Source organism: Boleophthalmus pectinirostris, unplaced genomic scaffold (assembly GCF_026225935.1).
Source record: "Boleophthalmus pectinirostris isolate CB_2022bp ecotype Guang Dong unplaced genomic scaffold, ASM2622593v1 HiC_scaffold_14, whole genome shotgun sequence".
Classification (NCBI taxonomy): Eukaryota; Metazoa; Chordata; class Actinopteri; order Gobiiformes; family Gobiidae; genus Boleophthalmus; species Boleophthalmus pectinirostris.
The window spans coordinates 20,249,630-20,268,933 of NW_026571047.1; the positions used below are offsets into that span (position 1 = coordinate 20,249,630).

General features: G+C 35.4%; 1 protein-coding gene across 2 annotated transcripts in view; it reads left to right on the top strand.

Moving 5' to 3' along the window:
• The window catches only part of arhgap27 (Rho GTPase activating protein 27), a 58,769-nt gene extending 39,726 nt beyond the window's left edge, over positions 1-19,043 (top strand). For both annotated transcript variants that reach the window (XM_020918129.2, XM_020918130.2), the window contains 12 exons: positions 1,292-1,378; positions 4,270-4,337; positions 5,289-5,376; positions 7,746-7,847; positions 8,570-8,668; positions 9,724-9,835; positions 9,984-10,118; positions 11,760-11,858; positions 12,767-12,844; positions 13,299-13,430; positions 16,907-17,012; positions 18,209-19,043. In XM_020918129.2, the coding sequence (XP_020773788.2) occupies positions 1,292-1,378; positions 4,270-4,337; positions 5,289-5,376; positions 7,746-7,847; positions 8,570-8,668; positions 9,724-9,835; positions 9,984-10,118; positions 11,760-11,858; positions 12,767-12,844; positions 13,299-13,430; positions 16,907-17,012; positions 18,209-18,380 (1,278 nt within the window). In that variant the 3' untranslated portion in view covers positions 18,381-19,043. The remainder of the gene's footprint in view (positions 1-1,291; positions 1,379-4,269; positions 4,338-5,288; positions 5,377-7,745; positions 7,848-8,569; positions 8,669-9,723; positions 9,836-9,983; positions 10,119-11,759; positions 11,859-12,766; positions 12,845-13,298; positions 13,431-16,906; positions 17,013-18,208) is intronic.
• The last annotated feature ends 261 nt before the right edge of the window (positions 19,044-19,304 follow it).

A 19,304-nucleotide genomic window follows, 5' to 3' on the forward strand; every position in this document is an offset into this window, starting at 1 on the left:
ACCAGGACAAAAACAGGACTGAACCAGGACAAAAACAGGACTGAACCAGGACTAAACCAGGACTGAATGTTGGGACAGGCCCGGGGATGTGCCCGCGTAGACTGTCGGGAGACCAGGACTGAACCAGGACTAAACCAAGTCTAAACCAGGCCTAAACCAGACTAAACCAGGACTAAACTGGTCAATCCTGGTCTCATTCCTGGTCCTGGTCCCGGTCTGGTCCTGGTCTCAGTTCCAGTCTGATCCTGGTCTCAGTCCTGATCACCCGACAGTCTACACGGGCACAACTCCGGGCCTGTCCCAACATTCAGTCCTGGTTTAGTCCTGGTTTAGTCCTGGTTCTATCCGTATACAGTGCAAAAGTCTGGTATCGCAGTTAAAGTCACGGAAATGGGAAACGACCGTTATCCATTTTTTCCATTATTCATTTAAACACAAAATCAAAATCGTTTTTTTTTTTTTTTCATTTTGGTTTCGAAGATAATGAAGAAAATATTTTTTTTTTTCTTATTTTTTTTAGGTTTTATTTTGAAAAACAAATGAACAAATGATACACAGATTCAACATTATAACAAAGATCTGAAAATAGCATACTATAATACATTCAGACTATTATTACAGATTAGTCACCTTTGCTGATCTAGCCTTGAATTAGTCAAGTATTTTGCATTTCAATAATCACTCTGCCTTAATAGTGAATAAATATGTCAGGAATGTAGACCGGTATGTCCCTGTGTCTGCGGTGTTGCCATTAACTTGACTAAAGTGAACACCCATCGTTGCTCTGATTAACCAACAGAGCTTAACTATCCAGATTATGACAAATATTTAGACACTGCAAGTTCTGTCTGTTTGCTTTTATATGGACCTGTTCAGTCTGATAATAAAGCTTGAATTGAATTGTATTAAACCGACCCACAACCAGATTTAATGTTGTACCTGTTGTCGATATAAATGAAAGTTTTACAGGAATTGATAAGCAATTTGTGAAGAAAATTTGAAAAATATGTTTAAAATTGCAGAAGGTAAAGAGAATTCTATCCAAAAATTCAACACAATTTACCAAGAAACACATTTTTTCTGGTACTTCAAACATGATTTCAACAAAATAAAGGTGTTTTCTTACATTTTTACTTATCAAATTATAATTTCTGTGGACTCACGGTTGCTAAGAAGTTGAAATAACCTAGTGTAATGTCAGGGTTTTCAGTCAGTCAGGAAGTAAACTTTGAAATCTTAAAAATGCCAAACTGGGAAATTCAAACTGTATTTTGTTATTTTGTTTTGTCAGAGGTTCGTCGCCACTCACAGAAGAACCACGTCCGACTACAGCAGCGACAGCTCCAGCACTGGAAACTCACCAGAAATTCAGCACAATGTGAGTATTTTTTTTTTATTTTTCTACCAAATCATAGCTCTTCACATCCCTTCTTCACACTAGGAATGCTCAAACTCTACCAATTTTTACTTATTTATTTATTTTATTCATGATTTTTTGATATCAGTATTGGATAACTGAGAATTTTAGAAGCCACAATATCTTTAAAATAGAATGTCATGGTGTTCACGCAAGCCAGACGTTGATGTCTTAAATCTGATTATGATGATAACATTTCAAACTCAGTTCCTCGAAGGACTTCTCAATACCAATTTTGATACCACAAATTGATAAGATGATAAAATCATACTTATTTTTAGACAGTACAGCTAAAATTTTCAACATAAAATAATAGTAGTGCCTTTAATATCACCATGTAAATCATTTATGTGATCTATTTTTCACTGTCTACAAACTTTGAGTATCTAGATTCAAAACTAGTTTAAGTAATGATATCTGAAAGTTAATAAGATGATGAAATTATATATTTTTAGGCAATAGAATTTACATTTGCAACATCTAGTTTCAAAACCCTAATATAGTTACATAATAGGAAAGCATTTGTTGTGTTGTATTTCATAGTGTAGTTCATATAAAGTAAAGTAAAGTTCATATAAGTGAGGTTGTTTTTTTATCCTTGCTCTCCTCTCTGGTTTCTCTTTCTTTCTGTTCTTTCTCTTCTTCTTCTCTCAAGGCGTTTGGGTTCAGGCCGTACAGAAACCCTTATTATCTGACGTCCAGGTGGCTGCGCTATAACGTGGGTGCTTAGTTTTAAGAGTCAATCCTGAGCCCAGTCTGTAGATAGCAATGCCTATCTAACCAACGGTGTCAAATCATGCAGTCTCTCATTTAAAGGTGCATTGTGTAACTTTTCTGGTCAAATGCTTTTCTTCATGAAGATGTTATCTGTCTTGAATGTTTCACAGCACAACATTAAACAGTTCGACTTTACATTTATTAAATTACAGGTGATTTATAACTCAAAAATACTTTAAAAAACAGGCACTCTGACAGATCTTGTCATGGTTCATGTTCATGTTCTGTAGTCGTTGCTTTTGGTTTTTTGGTGTATCTTTTTCCTGTAGTGTAGTGTGCCATTGGTGTTTTATTTTGACATTTGTCCTGTCTGCTTCTAGTCTAGAGATTTACTTCATGTCTAATGTGTTACCCCTGTATCTTTGTGCTTATACCCTGTCTTCTCCTCTGCCCTGGGTTGGTCCATTGTATTTGTCTTTGTCTTTGTCAGTATCATGTCTGTTGCAGTTTGTATTATTTGGTTTCTTCTGTTTTTTTTGGATTTGTTACATTAAACAACTGAAGCAGTCCTGCGTTCTGGGTCCTCCCTCTGTTTCTTCCTGACAGATCTGACTTGTGACTTGGTCTGGTTTGGTCTCCAGGAAAATAGAAAGGTTTAATGCCATACTGTGAAACATTCCAGACAAAGCAATAACATGTCTATAGAGAAAAAGCGTTTGACAGACCCTCCACCAAAAAAAGTTGCACAGTGCACCTTTAACTTCTCAGTATAAGGTTAAATTTGAATCCATGTACAGCTTTTTCAGTGCTTATTTTGTATTGTATTTTATTGTTGTGTTTGGCCTATTTTAGATCTTTAATTTATTTTTATGATAAGAAATACTTTACTGTCCCCATAAGAGAATTAATTTGCATGTCAGTTTTACAGCAGGTAACAGTCAGGTTTCTTTTAGCTTTATTACAAAACTGAAATAAATTAACAATATACAACTCTCACGATACGATATTGTCACGGTATGAACCTTACGGTACGATATTTACTGCGATATTGTGGGAAAGCTCACGATTAGGAATGTAACAATATCCAAATTTCTGTACGATATTTTCACGATATACATCTCACAGTACAATATTTATTGCGATATTTTGTGGAGGCTAAACTAAACTGTTAATATGCCTCTTTTTCCTCTTAAAATGCCTTAATCAAAAGACTTAAAAGTGCTTAGAACTGTTATATCTTCACTGAAATGGAACAAAGGATCATGGTCTATGTAGTTCCCTCTGTCTTTTTATAGCTATTGCTGCACCATAACTCCTAATTTAAGCAAAGAGACTTGTAATTCAATATATTGTGATTATTGTGAGAACTTTGACGATACGGTATCACGATATTTCGATACAATTTTGTAAGTATAAAGTTAACTCTCATTCTCAGCTGTCCTCAATGTTTTCTTTCTGAACAAAGCTGTCAAACTGGCTCGGCTAACTAGTTTCAACCATGAGACACAAATTCCATAAATGAAGCATTGCTATTTTGAGAGTTTTGTGGTGTATTTTAATAAGGCATTTACCCTAGACTTAAAAAAACAAAATCAGATAACACATGATGTGATAGTTCCAGTGCAAAGATGAGGCTGTCTGATATCTGTTTCTGTCTTTCACTTCCTTTTATGTGTTTTACAGTGTTTTAATTTGTGCGATGTAATGCGCTTTTGTGTCTTCATATTAAAGGTTTAATGTGTAACTTTTCTGGTAGAGCATCCTTCGAATGCTTTTCTCCATGGAGATGTTATTACTTTGTCTGGAATGTTTCACAGTCTGGTATTAAACCGTTTTATCTTAATAAAGACCAAACCAGACCAAGTTACTAGTCAGATCTGAGGAGAGGCGACCCCACTCACATTCAGAATACTTGTTTTTCTAGGTATTTTTGAGCTTTAAAACCACCTGTAATTGAATAAATGTAACGTAGAGCTGTTTAATGTCACACTGTGGAACATTCCAATGACATATCCATAGAAACAAGCAGGTGACGTAACCCTAACCAAAAAAGTTACACAAAAAGTTGATCAAAATGACATGTTTTATTATCCGTTTAATCAGAATAATAATGTAAACACCTTTTCGTTTTGCAGGTGCAGAATCTGGAAAAAGCTGGAATTCTCAACAAAACTAAAATATGTGAAAATGGAAAGAAAGTGAGGTGAGCCACGACCAATTTTTTCACCTAAAATTTGTCTTTTTAGTTCTAAATGGGAGTATTTGAAGGTCTCAGGGTTTACTTTGCCCCCAGGTTTCTTTGTCCAACCATGACAAACAAAATAAGAACAAAAAAACTTAAGGAACTTAAAGGCACAGTTCGGAATTTTGGACGTAGGAGTGTTGGAGACGTGTGGAGACACTTTTTAAAATATTCCATTCAGTCCTTGTATTTGCAGAGGTCACTGGTGCTAGACTAGTGCATGTCAATGGCCATAGTTTTCCTGCCACTTACCCACTCCACAAAACACCTGAAACAAATCTATTATAACACCAGACTGTTGATGTGAATGTTTGTGTTGATAGAATAAGTTTAGAAGTAAAACCAGCTTGGCATATGAAGGATTTATGTGTGAGCAGTAGTGAGTTGTACTTCCTGATAGAAAGCTTGGAAGCGGCGGACTGATATATGAGAAAATAGTCCCTCAACATGTGATGATTCATGTGATACAAGGTTAGTTTTATTTCAAACATTATTCTGTCAATACAGACATTCACATGGACAGTCTGGTGTAATAATAGATTTGCTTCTGGTGTTTTGTGGAGTGGGTAAAACTGTTTTTAGTGTCAGGATAACTATGGCCATTGACATGCACTAGCCTAGCACTAGCGACCTCTGCAAATACACAGACTGGATGGAATATTTAAAAAAGTGTCAACACTCTGGCTCACTAGGAAATGACGTCCTATGTTCATGTGATGAAGTTTGATGTACAAAGTTGAGTCACAGTTGTCAATATCTAGAATGTGAAAGGGGTAGGAGTTTATAAGCCTACACTCTTCCTACTCCTTTTTGAGCAAAATTGTACTACTACACAATATATACAATACAATTTAATGCTGCTCTAATAAAATGAACAGAGCTAAACTCTTATACGTATTTTCTTTCTCTTAGGAAAAACTGGGCTCAGACTTGGACAGTTCTTCAACATGGAGTTCTGACATTTCACAAAGACCCAAAATCGGCAACAACAGGAGCCTCGGTACAATTTTTCATTTTTTATTTGTCAATTTGGGTGTTAACATTGTAAATTATCTGCTTTGAACTCATCCTGTCACCTCTATCACTGCATTCTTAAAATATCTTTGTGGTCTTCAGTAGGTTTCATACTTGGCATCTGTCACATACTTCTACACGCATACTTACTGTCCCCTTTATTATCATTTGTGGTTTGTGTTGTACAAATGACCCATGTACAAGTTTCAAAATGGAGTTTAAAATGTACTCAATTTGAAGTTTTTTGAAGATTTAAGTAGAAATTGCAGAAGAATATATAGTTATTTGGATGAAATTTGCATTAGTAGTGTAAAGTTGCATAAATGGAAGTAAAATATGTTTATAAAAATGTATAAAATCTAAAAATATAGTGATAAAATGTTTGCATTTCTGCTCCAAAATCCACTGAAGTACGGCTGCATCCGCTCTTCTAGTCCTGGTTTAATCCTGGTCTATTTTCTGGTTCCTCCCCATCATCATTCTGAAATTATTTGAGAAAAAATTATTTATACTTTCCACATTTGAGATCAGTGACTCTCAAAGTTTTCACACCAAGTACCACTAAAAAGAAGATTTGGTTTTCTAAGTATTACCAGATATAAATGCAGTATATCACAGGAATATGAAGCTCAACAGTGCTCAGCCCGCTCCACATCTGGGAGTAAATTTTCCATTATTTTTCCCATAAACTTTCCCATAAACTTAAAAAGAGTTTAAAGACATCATGGAGGCTAACCAGGTACGTGGTAATTAATGACCATAACCCAAAGCTTAAAACCACATTTAAAACATAATATTTGCTGTAATGCTTCAATAAGTTTGCAGTTTATAAAGTTTCAGAAAACAGATTTTAGATAAAATTATAGGTATTGTGGTCATTAGTTACCCTATAGCTGATTAGCCCTAAGAGTTCAAAAAAATTTTTTTTTTTTATTTTATGGGAAAAATGAATGAGAAATGTACTTCATTGCAAGTCTTTTCTAGCTCTAAACCAGGTCTAGAAGTGGACTACATAATTTTAACTCGAGGCAAATCCCACAAACTGAAAAGCTGCCCCAGTATCACCTAAAGGAGCTTGTGTACCAAACTTTAAAGAACATTTGCCTAAACAGAGTGGGCCTATACAACTTTTATGACCTTTTACCCATAGCCTATTTGAAAGTCTTTGTAGCAGTATCATTTTCACTTAAAAGACAGAAACATAAAACTCCTGTCTGTGAGTTGCTTTTATGTGCAGTGACGACGTGGACTATTCCTCAGCTGTAAAGTTTTGTGTTGTGAATAGAAATGTCGTGAGGAGATTTAAAATATGACAGGTTTAACTACTAATATCACTACCAGACCATAGTTAATGTAATTATATTTAAGACTTTACTGCAAATGATGAACAAACCGTGATGTTAACAAGGGCCATAGCTTGTCTAAACAGCACAACAGTTATGATTAGACTAACGAAAATAAATGATAGGGCCTTTATTTAGTGAAGTGAAAGTTTAAACTGACCTTGTGGCTTCTTTATGTGTAAACTGTTCCTTCATTTTGGATGGAATTTTAGATTGAGGTATTCTGAGGTTTTGGAAGTCACCGCTACTTCCTGTTACTTTTCTTTTTTTCAACAAACTGTGGCTTAACTGGTGTAAAACTATGATAAATATTCCTCACCAAACCAAGTAACAATTAGAAAACATGAAAACCTGGCATAGTCACTTTAAAGGTTCACTGTGTAACTTTTTAGTTGAGGGTCCATCATTTGCTTGTTTCTTTGGATTATAAGGGTGGGCAAACTACGGCCCGGGGGCCATATGCAGCCCTTCAATCTTCTTAATCCGGCCCACGGAACTTGATAATATTCAGTGTTTTTCAAAGTTATTTTAATAAATCGGAAATGTCGTGGGACTTGAAAGACAGATATTTTGTTGTAATTCTTTGTAATGATTTTCAATTATGGGATATTTCAATAACATGGGATATATTTTCTACATATTTCATGTTATTTTTTTCTCTTATGAGGTGGATTACAAAAAAAACTCCATCCATCTGCTCATGGTCCGGCCCTTCTGTCAAATTTTAGAACCCTTTGTGGCCCTCGAGTCAAAAAGTTTGCCCACCCCTGTATTATAAGCATTCTGACTGTGAGCGGGGTCGCCTCTCCACAGATCTGACCTGTAACTTGGCCTGGTTTGGTCTCCATGAAGATAGAAAGGTTTAATACTGTACTATGAACCATTCCAGACAAAACAATAACATCTCCATGGAGAAAAGCGTTTGACAGACACTCCACCAAAAAAGTTACACAATGCACCTTTAAACTAACATGATTATTCAAGTATGAACGTGATATTTCTTCTTCTGCAGAACAAGACTAATCAGATCGTGCCTGAGATTCAAGTGGATTTGAGAGGAGCCACCATCAACTGGGCGTCCAAGGACAAATCCAGCAAGAAGAATGTCCTAGAGGTGCCCACTTTGTTTTATACACTGGAACATGGAACAAGTACTGAATAATAACTTTGACTTTCCTTTGGGATCACTGAAGTAGCTATCTAAGCAAAAGTATAATTACATAAGCTGACTAAAAAGTAAAAGTAAAAAGTAAATTAAAAGTAAAAGTGAGGAAGTTCTATTGCCGAAACTGTAGTTAAGCAAAATTAGGAAGTGTGCATGAAAATACAACTCTGAGTACTAGAAATGACCTTTTATCATGATTTTTGTAGCCTTTTAGATCAGTCTTTTATACAAAATGTGATTAATTGAACAGTTTAAAGCTAAATAAAGTTGTTTTAAAGCAGAATATGCATATTTCAAGGGTCAATTAGAGGAGGTAAAGCAAAAAATCTACTACAGCAACATGTATTTGTCGTTACTTACTTTAAACCTCTGTATTTAGTATATGCTGTTGTTGTTTTTATAGTTATTCCATGTGCGCTTCATAAATACTGCAGACATACAGAGGTCAGAGAGGCTACTTCACTGACTGAAACTATTGTGTAAAATCTGTGATATTCATATTTATTTATAGCCCAGTCCAGGAAATCCTTCTTAGCAGAGATTTGGATGTAGCTTTTTGTTTGTTTCAAGGATCAAGTCACATATTTGAACAAAAAAATTTAACAAACTGTGTCACATTCTTGTCCATACAGTACTTGACTAACGTTAAATGTTTTCTTTTTCTGTTCCAGTTGAAAAGTAAGAATGGTGCAGAGTTTCTGATACAATACGATACAGAGAGCATCATCAGCGACTGGCACAAAGCCCTCGGGGACACAATAAAACAACTGGTATGATTATAAATGGATTGAAATTGACTGTGAGCTTTAAATCATGTTATATGCTGTTTCCTCTACAAAAACAGACCTGGAGTGGTTTTGTTTCATTCACACATGCTTGAGTAAACCTTTATTATTAGTCTGTCTCATAGACTGTATAAAAGAAGTGGACTAAGCGAGTGTGACGTCATCCACAGCGTTCAGCGCCGCTCAAATGAAGCTCGTGATGTTAACGGTTATAGGAGTGAATCTGGAGTCAGGCTGTATGTTATGAATAGGATGTTTTTGACAGTTAAAATAATGAAAAAAAAAAATCCAGATCCTGTGTCGTGGGTTAATATGAACATTTTAAGACCAAAATGATGAGGCTCGCTGCAGCAGTTACAGAGAGAGGGGCAACAAGATCCTAATGTTCCCAAATATCCCAAAACATGCTCCAGGTCTCCAAGAACAGCTGATAGTTAAGGTCAGTTAAATACAATCAATCAATGAATCTGCCCAGGGACGACAGGTGGAAATCTGCACTGATGCTACAACCTAATGTACAATGCATCTCTCCTGTTAAGTTTAATGTAAAAATTGTGCGCTGTCCCTGTCTCAAATAAATAAATACATGTAAGTCAAATAGAATCAGAGTCAGAAGGAGCCGGAAGAGCCTCCTGGTGAACTTCCTATTTGGCACACGTACGTTAGATATGTCCACTCATATATACAGTCTATGGTCTGTCTACATCTCCAAAGCTCTGTTCCACCTTGTGATGTCATGAAGCGGTAGTTTCAGCTCCTTTTACCTTTAATTTGGTAGAGACTGGCAATTCCAGAGCTGAAACTATCCAGATGATTCTAGTGAAGGAGGTGTATGGAGTTTAAAAACACAGTGGAGCACTTCTGTATCACCACATGACATCATAAGGTGGTTGAGAGAAAAACTCAGCCTAAATGTCCAGGGTTCGTGTATTAATTAAACATGTGTGAATGAAACAAAACACAACTCCAGGTATGTTTAGGATGATCTTTTAATAGGTTTGCTTTGGTTTCTTCTTATTTGTCTTTCCTTTTTGTGTCAGGAATACCAGGAGCATCACTCAGAGGAGGAGGACAATGACCTCTACGAGAAAATCCCTAATCTCCCGACAATCGAGCGAGAAGAGAAACAAGTCTTACAGGAGAAGAAAAGAGGTAAATCACCTTTTAACACCTCCTCATACCTCTGTGCCTTACCCTCTTTTAATTATATAGTCCATTTGACCCAGTTACTACGATCTAGGCCGTCAGGGTGCTAAAAATACCATGACACAATTGAACTTTGATTGACTGTTTTTTGCAGCCGCCAGGGCCAGTGTCACTAGCTCGTCCAGTAACGCGGCGGAGGCGGATCAGAAGAGAGTCCGAACCAAGCTCATGAAGTTCCTGCTTAAACGCCCCACACTGCAGTCAGTCAAAGAGAAGGGCTACATCAGAGGTACTGGCAGATTTAACAGCCCTATATTACGCAAAATGGATTCTTGCAAGCTTTAAATGTGCACTGTGTCGCTTTTCTGATGGAATGTGTGCTGTCTGCAAATAAGTAAACAAATATATCTTGTTTTAATCCAATTAGAGGAGTTTTTGGTTCTGAAAACTACCACAAAAAACATGCTTTCTCACTGTGAGCGGGGCCCACTTCTCCACAGATCTGACCTGTACCTTGACCTGGAGATGTAGCTGCTTGTCTCCATGGAAATAGTTCAATTAAATGCCATACTTTAGAACCTTCCAGGGAAAACCAATAATGTCTATATGGAGTCTCTGTCAGAAAAGTTATATATTGTAAGTTAAGTTTTTTTTTTTTTTCACAAATGTTTGAGTCATCCTTTATTATTAGTCTGTGTATATCTCCTGAGCTCAAAATGCTCTGTTCCAGCTTATGATGTCAAGAAGAGGTAGTTTTCAAGTAAACAGCTCCTTTTACCTTTTGTTCAGTATTGATTGGCATTTCTAGATCTGAAATTATCCAAATGACTCTAATTAAGATCACTGTTGGGCAAGTTACTTCAAAACTGTAATGTGTTATTTATGACTTGTTAGTGTCATTTCAAAATAATTAGTTACATTACAATATTTCTGTATTTAAAATGTAAAACATTACACAACTACTGTATCACTTTAAGTTACTCTCTAAACCAGACTAAACCAGGTCTAAACCAGGACTAAACCAGGACCAAACTAGGACTATTCTTGAACTAGCACCTGGAATCTAGAACCGCAAGAGAGAACTGAGAGATTTTAGTGAATCTGTATGAAGAAAAACATAAAACCCACCACTTCAATCCAGGTTAAAAAAGCATTGCAACGTGCGTTACTCACATTTGTACTGAGTAAAATATTACCATGCTTTCCCTGTAAAGCCGAACATTACTGCCTTACTGCAAAAAGCAGTGCATTATAGTAATTGGTTACTTTTATAATGTGTTAATCCCAACACTGGTGAAGGTGTATGGGTCTTAAAAATATGGATTTTAAAAAGCTCACTGGGGCACTTCCTGTCTTGCCACATTAGTAGTAGTAGTAGTAGTAGTAGTAAGATTTGTATTGACTGTAATAGTTTTAGTTTTTTAGATTAGATTTAATTTATGACTCATTCCCCTGGTATGACACATCATTACAATGCTAAATAATGCTGAGTACTTCTACTTAGTAATTATATTTTTTATTGTGTATTTGGCTATTTTCTACACTTGTGATTCATAGTTCTGAATTAGTACACAGAAATACAGAATAGTGGTTTATGTTTGATACAAAAGCTGTTCTTAATATTAATGGAGGCTTGATTTTTTTTTGTATTTCTCCCGGAAAGTAGCTGTTAAGTTACAGTGAAATAATACAATATATAGTTAGTTTCTAGTAACATTAAATTAAAATGGATAGTAGTTGTATCAAACTTCTACTTGATAATGCAACTGTTTAGTATAGATTTCAGCTATTTTTTTATGCCCTTTGATTTGAAACATTGCATGATCTTCTGTCTGCTAGTCTTCTTTCATTTTCCACCGCAGTTTTGCATCATGAACTTTTGCCCCGTCTGTTTTTCCTGTTCTAATATTTGTTTGGTTTTTCTCTGCAGACAATGTGTTTGGGTGCCATCTGGCCACTCTGTGCAGTTTGGAGAAGAGCTCAGTGCCCAGTTTTGTGGAGAAGTGCATCAGGGCAGTCGAGAGGAGAGGTAAAAAGATAAATGCAACAAGTCTATGTGCTTTTGTTCTGTTCTGGTTCTGTTTTTGTACTATACAGAAATACATGTTATAGTGAGCTCTTTCTACCAAATTGTTCTTAATTCTCTGGCAACAACTGACCATTTCATTCAGTAAAAACCAGGGATGTAACAATAACTGAAATATCATGATATTGTATTGTCAAAAGTCTCACAATAATATCGTGGGCTGTCACAATATATCGAATTATAAGTTCCTTTGCTTAAATGCATGGTTTTATAGTAGTAACGGCTTATAAACATAAGGAACTACATATCCCATGATTCATTTCAGCGAAGACAACATGAAGAAATATGTTTTTTACTTGAATTCTTGGGATTATGATGGAAATAATTCTCACCAAAATCATGTCAAGGTATTTTAAAAGCAAAAAAAGTGTCCCATCTACAATTATATCAACCTCTCCAAAATATTGCAATAAATCTTGTATTGTGAGATTTATATCATGATAATATCATACCGAGAGATTTGGATATCGTTACATCCCTAGTAAAAATTAAAAAACACACGCTGTAGACTTTTACCAGTGTCTAAAGTGCATCAACTCAAGGCCCATGGTTAATTTGTTTATTTTGTGTTTTGTAAAATTTGTTTAATTAATTCTAATATTTTATAGAAGCAAAACAAAAAATTTACAAATAAATAAAATAAAATATTTTCACTTTTTACTCTTTATTAGTTTTCTTGGTACATTAAATACGATTTTTTTTTTTGTTTAGTTTTTTTTTTTTTTAGGGAGACAGCATTAATCATGCACACACGCATTTTTTGTCTCAGTAAATTCATGACTTCAGTCCAATAATTATGATTTATAACTGAATACTAATACTAAATACTTGTACTTTCTTGCTGATTTTAGGTCTGGACATTGATGGTCTCTACAGAGTCAGTGGAAATCTTGCTGTTATTCAGAAACTACGCTTCAAAGCTGATCACGGTAAACTGCTTTCAATACAAAGTTTTTTTTAAACTTTATTGTAGTCAACTGTAAGACTCTTAGTTTAGTCAGCAGCGCCCCCTGGTGTTGTCTAACCATACTGCAGTCAGGCACTACGTTCACAGCAAAGAAAAGATGGGAGTAATCTGATTTCTTTCTGATTTTTCACACATGTGCAGGTTTTGAACAGAAAGAATCTACAAAAAGGGCAAAGGCAGAAATTAGAAAAAGTCGTTAAAGATTGAAAGTGCGATTTTAAGACTCACTGTACTCTTCTTCCAAATACAAGTTACTCTAAAATATTTTAATTAACTGAAAAGTCACCAGATGTTTTTGATGATCAGATTTCCTTTGTAAACCAAAAATCAGATGTAATTATTGGTTTTTCTGAGTATTCTAGTTATCAGATTTTTAGCAGCCTCAGTGTAAACGTTGTTCTGTTTTGTGTGAGCAGAGGAGTTGGACCTGGAGGACGGGCAGTGGGAGGACGTGCATGTGATCACAGGAGCTCTCAAGCTGTTCTTCAGAGAGCTTCCTGAGCCACTTTTCCCCTTCAGTCACTTTAACAAATTCATAGAAGCTATCAGTAAGTCTGTTTTTGAATATTTTATTATTATTACTGTGATTTATTTTTTATTTCAATCTGCATTAACATAAGGACAAGTAAAAGTGAATATATGAGCTGTACTGTTCCAACAGCCTGTGCTATGTCAGTATTTTTTCTCTCTACATACAGAATATTTTCTGGCTCATAACTAATGAGCTAATGACTTATTAAAGGTCCTATATTACACAAAATTGACTCTGGTGAGCTTTAAGACATGTTATAATGTTGTTACATCATCAAAAACATACCTGGACTTGTGCTTTGTTTTATTCACACACCTTTGAGTAATCCTTTATTATTATCTATATCTCCAAATCTCAAAATGCAATTGGCAATACTAGGTCTGAAATCATCAAATGATTCTAGTGAAGGTATGGAGTTTAAAAACACAGTGGAGCACTTTTTGTCTTACCTCACAACATCAAAAGGTGGAGCAAAGTGTTTTCAATTTAAGAGACGAGCTCAGTCTAAATATTCAGGGTTTATGTGTTAAAAATGTGTGAATGAAACTAAACACAACTCAAATTATGTTTTTGATGAGGAAACATTATAACATAGAACCAATCCACTCTGAAACTCTGTATTATAATCTGGCACATTTTCTATACCTACCAACTTTACTATTGCATTTTAATAATAACCTGAAGTTTGATTCTGCTGGTATTGACCACTAGCCTGATTCATCAGCAGGTTTCACTTTGTGGAAAGCGTCTGACGTTGCAGCATTAGGATTCATTCACTTCATTGCTATTTGGTCGTGATGTATGTATTGCGCCCCTGACGGGGCTAACTGGTATATTAAACTTTTCCCAAATCCTGTAGGAAGAAGGACAATAATGTCTTTCCCCTTGATAAAATTCACCAAACATTCTCTTTGTTCCGGCTTTAAATCCTTGTTCTCGGGAATTGTTGCCAACCAAACCTTGGGCGCATGATTCCAGATTACTCTTTAGCCCGGTGAGGTTCTTCCGGTGGCTGTGGGCTACCGAGCATGCACAGTAGTGCTCTTTTCTCCCATGGGCACATGTAAATGCATGCGAGCACACACATGAAGCACTGTCTCGTGTATCATGTGATCGCTTTGACCAATTGGAGGAGAGGAGTTAACGCGTTTTTTAAGACAACTGAAGGATTTTGAGCTGAGAAAAAGTGTATGATCTAAAAATAGGTACAAATCGCTACAAAATCCAACACTTCTGAAAGTAGTAGGTGTCCTGTCAGTCGAACACGAGCAGTTTGTGATTACATTGCCTCTATGAGAAAAATCCTGTCTCAGCCCAGGAGCCCAGGAGATTTTTTTCGCTGTAGTTCCAGTGAGTGTCACTACGTCAACTGGAGGCAACTACAAGCAGCAACACCCTATCCAGATATTTTAATAGATCCACGCTGCCAACACAGAATGTATGGCTCTTTGCTGATTGGCTGGTGCGCTGTCTACAACTTCTGGGGTTCTTGTAAACCATCTAGTGTATTCTGATTCCTGATCTAGTAGCTGGAGAGAAGATGTAAGTGAATGGAGGCACTAGGTGGCAACAGACTGGCCATTGCATTTTGCGCAGTTTTTGAGAAGCTCAGAATCGACAAAGTTTTGTGACCAATTTAGCAATTGTCAAACTTGTTCAAATTTGAGGACAGAATGTTCTTTTTCAGCCCAATAAATCCTACCAACTATTGCAATAATGACAAGATAAACTGTTGTAATCTCTGTTTGGATTTGTGCTGCCTAGACCTCTAGCTCTAACAATTCAGTGGTTAAAACATTCTTTATAAACTATTTGTTCACTGTGAATGAAATCTTTCTTCATCCTTTATTAAGGCAAATTAAAATAAAGTGGTGCCCATTTTATTTTCTCTACGGCAGTAAAACCTGTCTTTTGGATATTATTGCTAACGGCACAGTTTTTGGTTCAGTTGTTTTTGAGTTTTTTTTGAAGCAGCAGAAATCAAAGGGACCATTGCGCGATGACAGGTGAAGCTGAAGTGAATTACTGTGATTATACTGTTACCGTGGAAACTGTCAGTGGGTGGGAACATTCTGTCCTGAAGACGGTACAAGATTAGAGACTCGAGCCAGGTTGAGTAAAAAAAAAAAAAAAAAAAGTGAACCAAATAAAGTCTCTGCTAATATTATGGGAAAAGAGAGAGACACAGTTATGCGATTAAATTACCAAATTTAATAAAATATTGGGATATGTGGGCATACTTTTGGACATTGTAAATTGTAGTTTCAATGTAAGGGAATTATCCTTTTACTGAAAACTTGCCAAAAACAAAACAAAAACTATAACCAGAGTAAAAGAGTGATGAAAATTTGATTCAAAACTAAATATTCTATCTTTTCAATGAGCAAAAAAACAAGTCCAAAATGGAAAAAGTCATAGTATTTATGTATTTCTTTAATGGGACTGTTTCTTATGTTGTATATGAAAACTATGATTGGGATGTTTAATTGTTTATCTAAGACTCAAATGTATGGTGCCCTAACCTTTAAATAATGCTACAGTTAGAGCTGGGCATCATTAAGAAGCTGCCGATACGATACATACCTCGATACATAGGCCATGATACGATACATATCTCAATACAGTGCACTTTTGATTCGATATGATATATTTCAAATCAATTTGATACGGTTCAATAAAAAATAAAGGCTAAATCATGACTGTGATACTAAAAGTCTTTGTTAAACCACTTCTTGTGCAAAGTTCAAATGAAACACAAACATTTTAATCATCAAAACAGTGAAAATGTCAAATGTGTTGCATAAAAGAGTTTCCATTCTCTAAACAAGCAACAAAACTGTAGCACTGTAACAAAATAATTTAGTAAAATATACCAAAAAATACTCTTGTGGATATATCAATACAGCAGCCCACGATATTGATACTGTATCATCACATTAAACAATTTGATATATAGATATTTTGATAAATGCCTCTGCTCAATTTCATTTTTCTCCAGCGACTAGGTCAGGAATCAGAATACACTAGACGATTTGCAAAAACCCTGGAAGAGTTCAGGCACCAGCCAATCAGTGAAGAGCCATATATTCTGTGTTGGCAACAATTCCCAAGATCGAGGATTTAAAGCTGAAACAAAGAGAATGTTTGGTGAATTTTATCAAGGGGAAAGACGTTATTGCCCTTCTTCCTACGGGATTTTGGAAAAACAATATACCAGTTAGCCCTGTTAGCGGTGCATTACATACATCACAATCAAAAGCAGCGATTGGTTAAATTAAAAAAGTACCCGCCTAACGTGAAGCAAACGAATTCTAATGCTGCGAAGTCAGACAGTTTCCACAAAGTGAAACCGGACGACAAATCAGGCTAAGCTACAATACAACAAACCTATACTTTTTCTCTTTCTGTCTCTTGTAAATGTATTTTGTTTGTTTTACCTTATGCTAATTAATCTGATATACATTATTTATTACTTGTGTCTTCTCATTACAGGACAACAGGACTATAACATGAAGTTGTCTTACATTTGTAATCTGGTCAAATCTCTGCCTCAACCAAACCACGACACCATGAAGCTCCTGTTTGAACATTTACGCAAGTACGTTTTTGTAGAATTTTTGTGTGTTTGTGCAATAATGACAAGTAATAAAGGGCTTCATAGACGACTGATTCTCAAAAACCTTCCCTATTACAATTTGTATTATCATGTTGTTGTATTGTTATTGTAAGATCACTGCAAAGGTCTTCTATTTCTTTAAAAAACTGTATATGGTCACATTTATATAGCACTTTTTCTAGGTTAAGTGTCTTGAATTAAACAAAATTCACAAACTAAGAACTTTTTACTGCATTGTGTAAACTTGAAACAGATTTAATTAAAAATAATTATAATGGGTGCAATATATGACTACCTCCAACGCAGTTTAAAGGTGCATTGTGTAACTTTTCTGGTTCTGCCACCTGCTCTTCTCCACGTAAATGTTATTGTTTTGCAGAGATGGGGATTTGCAAGTCGTGACCTGGACTCGAGTCAGACTTGAGTCACTATTTTTAGGACTTGAGACTTGACTTGATAAAATGGACTAAGACTTGAGACTTGACTCAGACTTGAGGCCTGTGACTTGAGAAGCACTTTTAAATCTGAATTCTTTCTATTCTGACTGTAACGACAAATTAAGATCTTGTCAGGACATTTAAAAAGGAAGAATTAACTAAATTAATTTCTACAACTCTTATTTACTCTATAAATGCTTATATATAAATATACTATGATTTTTTTAAAGTACAATTTATCTTTAAAGTCATATAAATTGCAAAAATCTTTGCTTTCAAGACTTGAAATTACTTGAAGCTCAAAGCAGACGACTTGGACTTGACTTGGACTTGAGGTCAGAGACTTGAGACTTACTTGAGACTTGCAAAACAACGACTTGGTCCCACCTCTGTTGCTTTGTCTGAAATATTTAAAAGTGTAGCAGACAAACTTCCTATCATGATGGAGACCAAACCTCAGGCCACGTTACAGGTCAGATCTGTGGGAGGCAACCCTGCTCACAGTCAGAATATGTTTTTCTAGGTATTTTTGAGCCATAAAACCACCTATAACTGAATAAATGTAAGGTAGATCTGTTTAATCTCACATTGTGGAACATTTGAAGCAGAGAAATGAGACATCCTTAGAAACAAGGTGACAGATCCCAAACCGAAAAGTTATATAGTGCACCTTGAAAAGAAGAAAACAGTCCTTACATGATTTCCTTGTACATATCTGACATTATGTTCTTGTTTTGGCAGTGTGATTGACTATGGAGAGGACAATCGGATGACTGTGCAAAACGTGGCAATAGTGTTTGGACCAACTCTGCTTCGACCTGAGAATGAGTCCAGCAATCTCACGATGCATATGGTCTTTCAAAACCAGATCGTGGAGTTTATCTTGAATGAATATGACCGAATTTTCAACTGAAACTGAAATATGAAAGAGAAGAGTGATACATACAAGCATTATATAGCTATTTGAAGGAAAGATGGAAAACTGAAAGGATCCACTAGTTGGTAAATTTACTGTGCAAAAAGACAGTATTGTGCTTGAAATCAAACCACACATTTGGTTTAAGAATTTTGCAGTTTTTGAGATTGTAGCTTTCTAATTCTCACAAGTCACTTTCAGCTGAGTTTAACTTCTTCTTCTAAAAATAGTTGTATTACAATCCAATACAGCGCAGTGCATTAAGTTTCTATGTGAAATAGTACAATCATTTTCCTTATTTTAGGTTAATATTTCTGCTTTACAGCACGGTTTACTGTATATTTTCAATAACTGAGATGTTTGCCTCTTGCCTACTTAAACTGTTGATGTAATATAGGAATGTAAAAAGAAATATTATTAACTTGTAATATAGACATCATATCCTTCAACGTATAGATTTATTTACAAATATGTACACAAGGAATTACAGTCATGCTGTACTGTACAATAACATAGACAAATATGAATTAACTTAGGCTATATTTTGGTCATGAAGTCAAAACATAAATAATATGAATTTCTGTAAATAGACATAGAAAGCATATGTATTTATGCTGTGAAATGTGTCATTCAAATAATAAAGTAACTTTGTTTAATAAAGTGTCTCCATAATTTATGTGCAAAAATAAGGATATAACTTACACTCCCAGTCAAAAGTTTGGACTCACCTTCTCATTCAGTGTTTTTTTTTTTTTTTTTTTTATTACTTTCTACATTTTATATCCATTCAGAAAACATCAGACAGAGGTGGGACCAAGTCTTTGTTTTGTAAGTCTCAAATCTTTAACCTCAAGTCCGAGTCCAGTCCCAAGTCAAATACAGGCAAGTCCAAGTCGAGTCTCAAGTCACTGGCCCATAAGT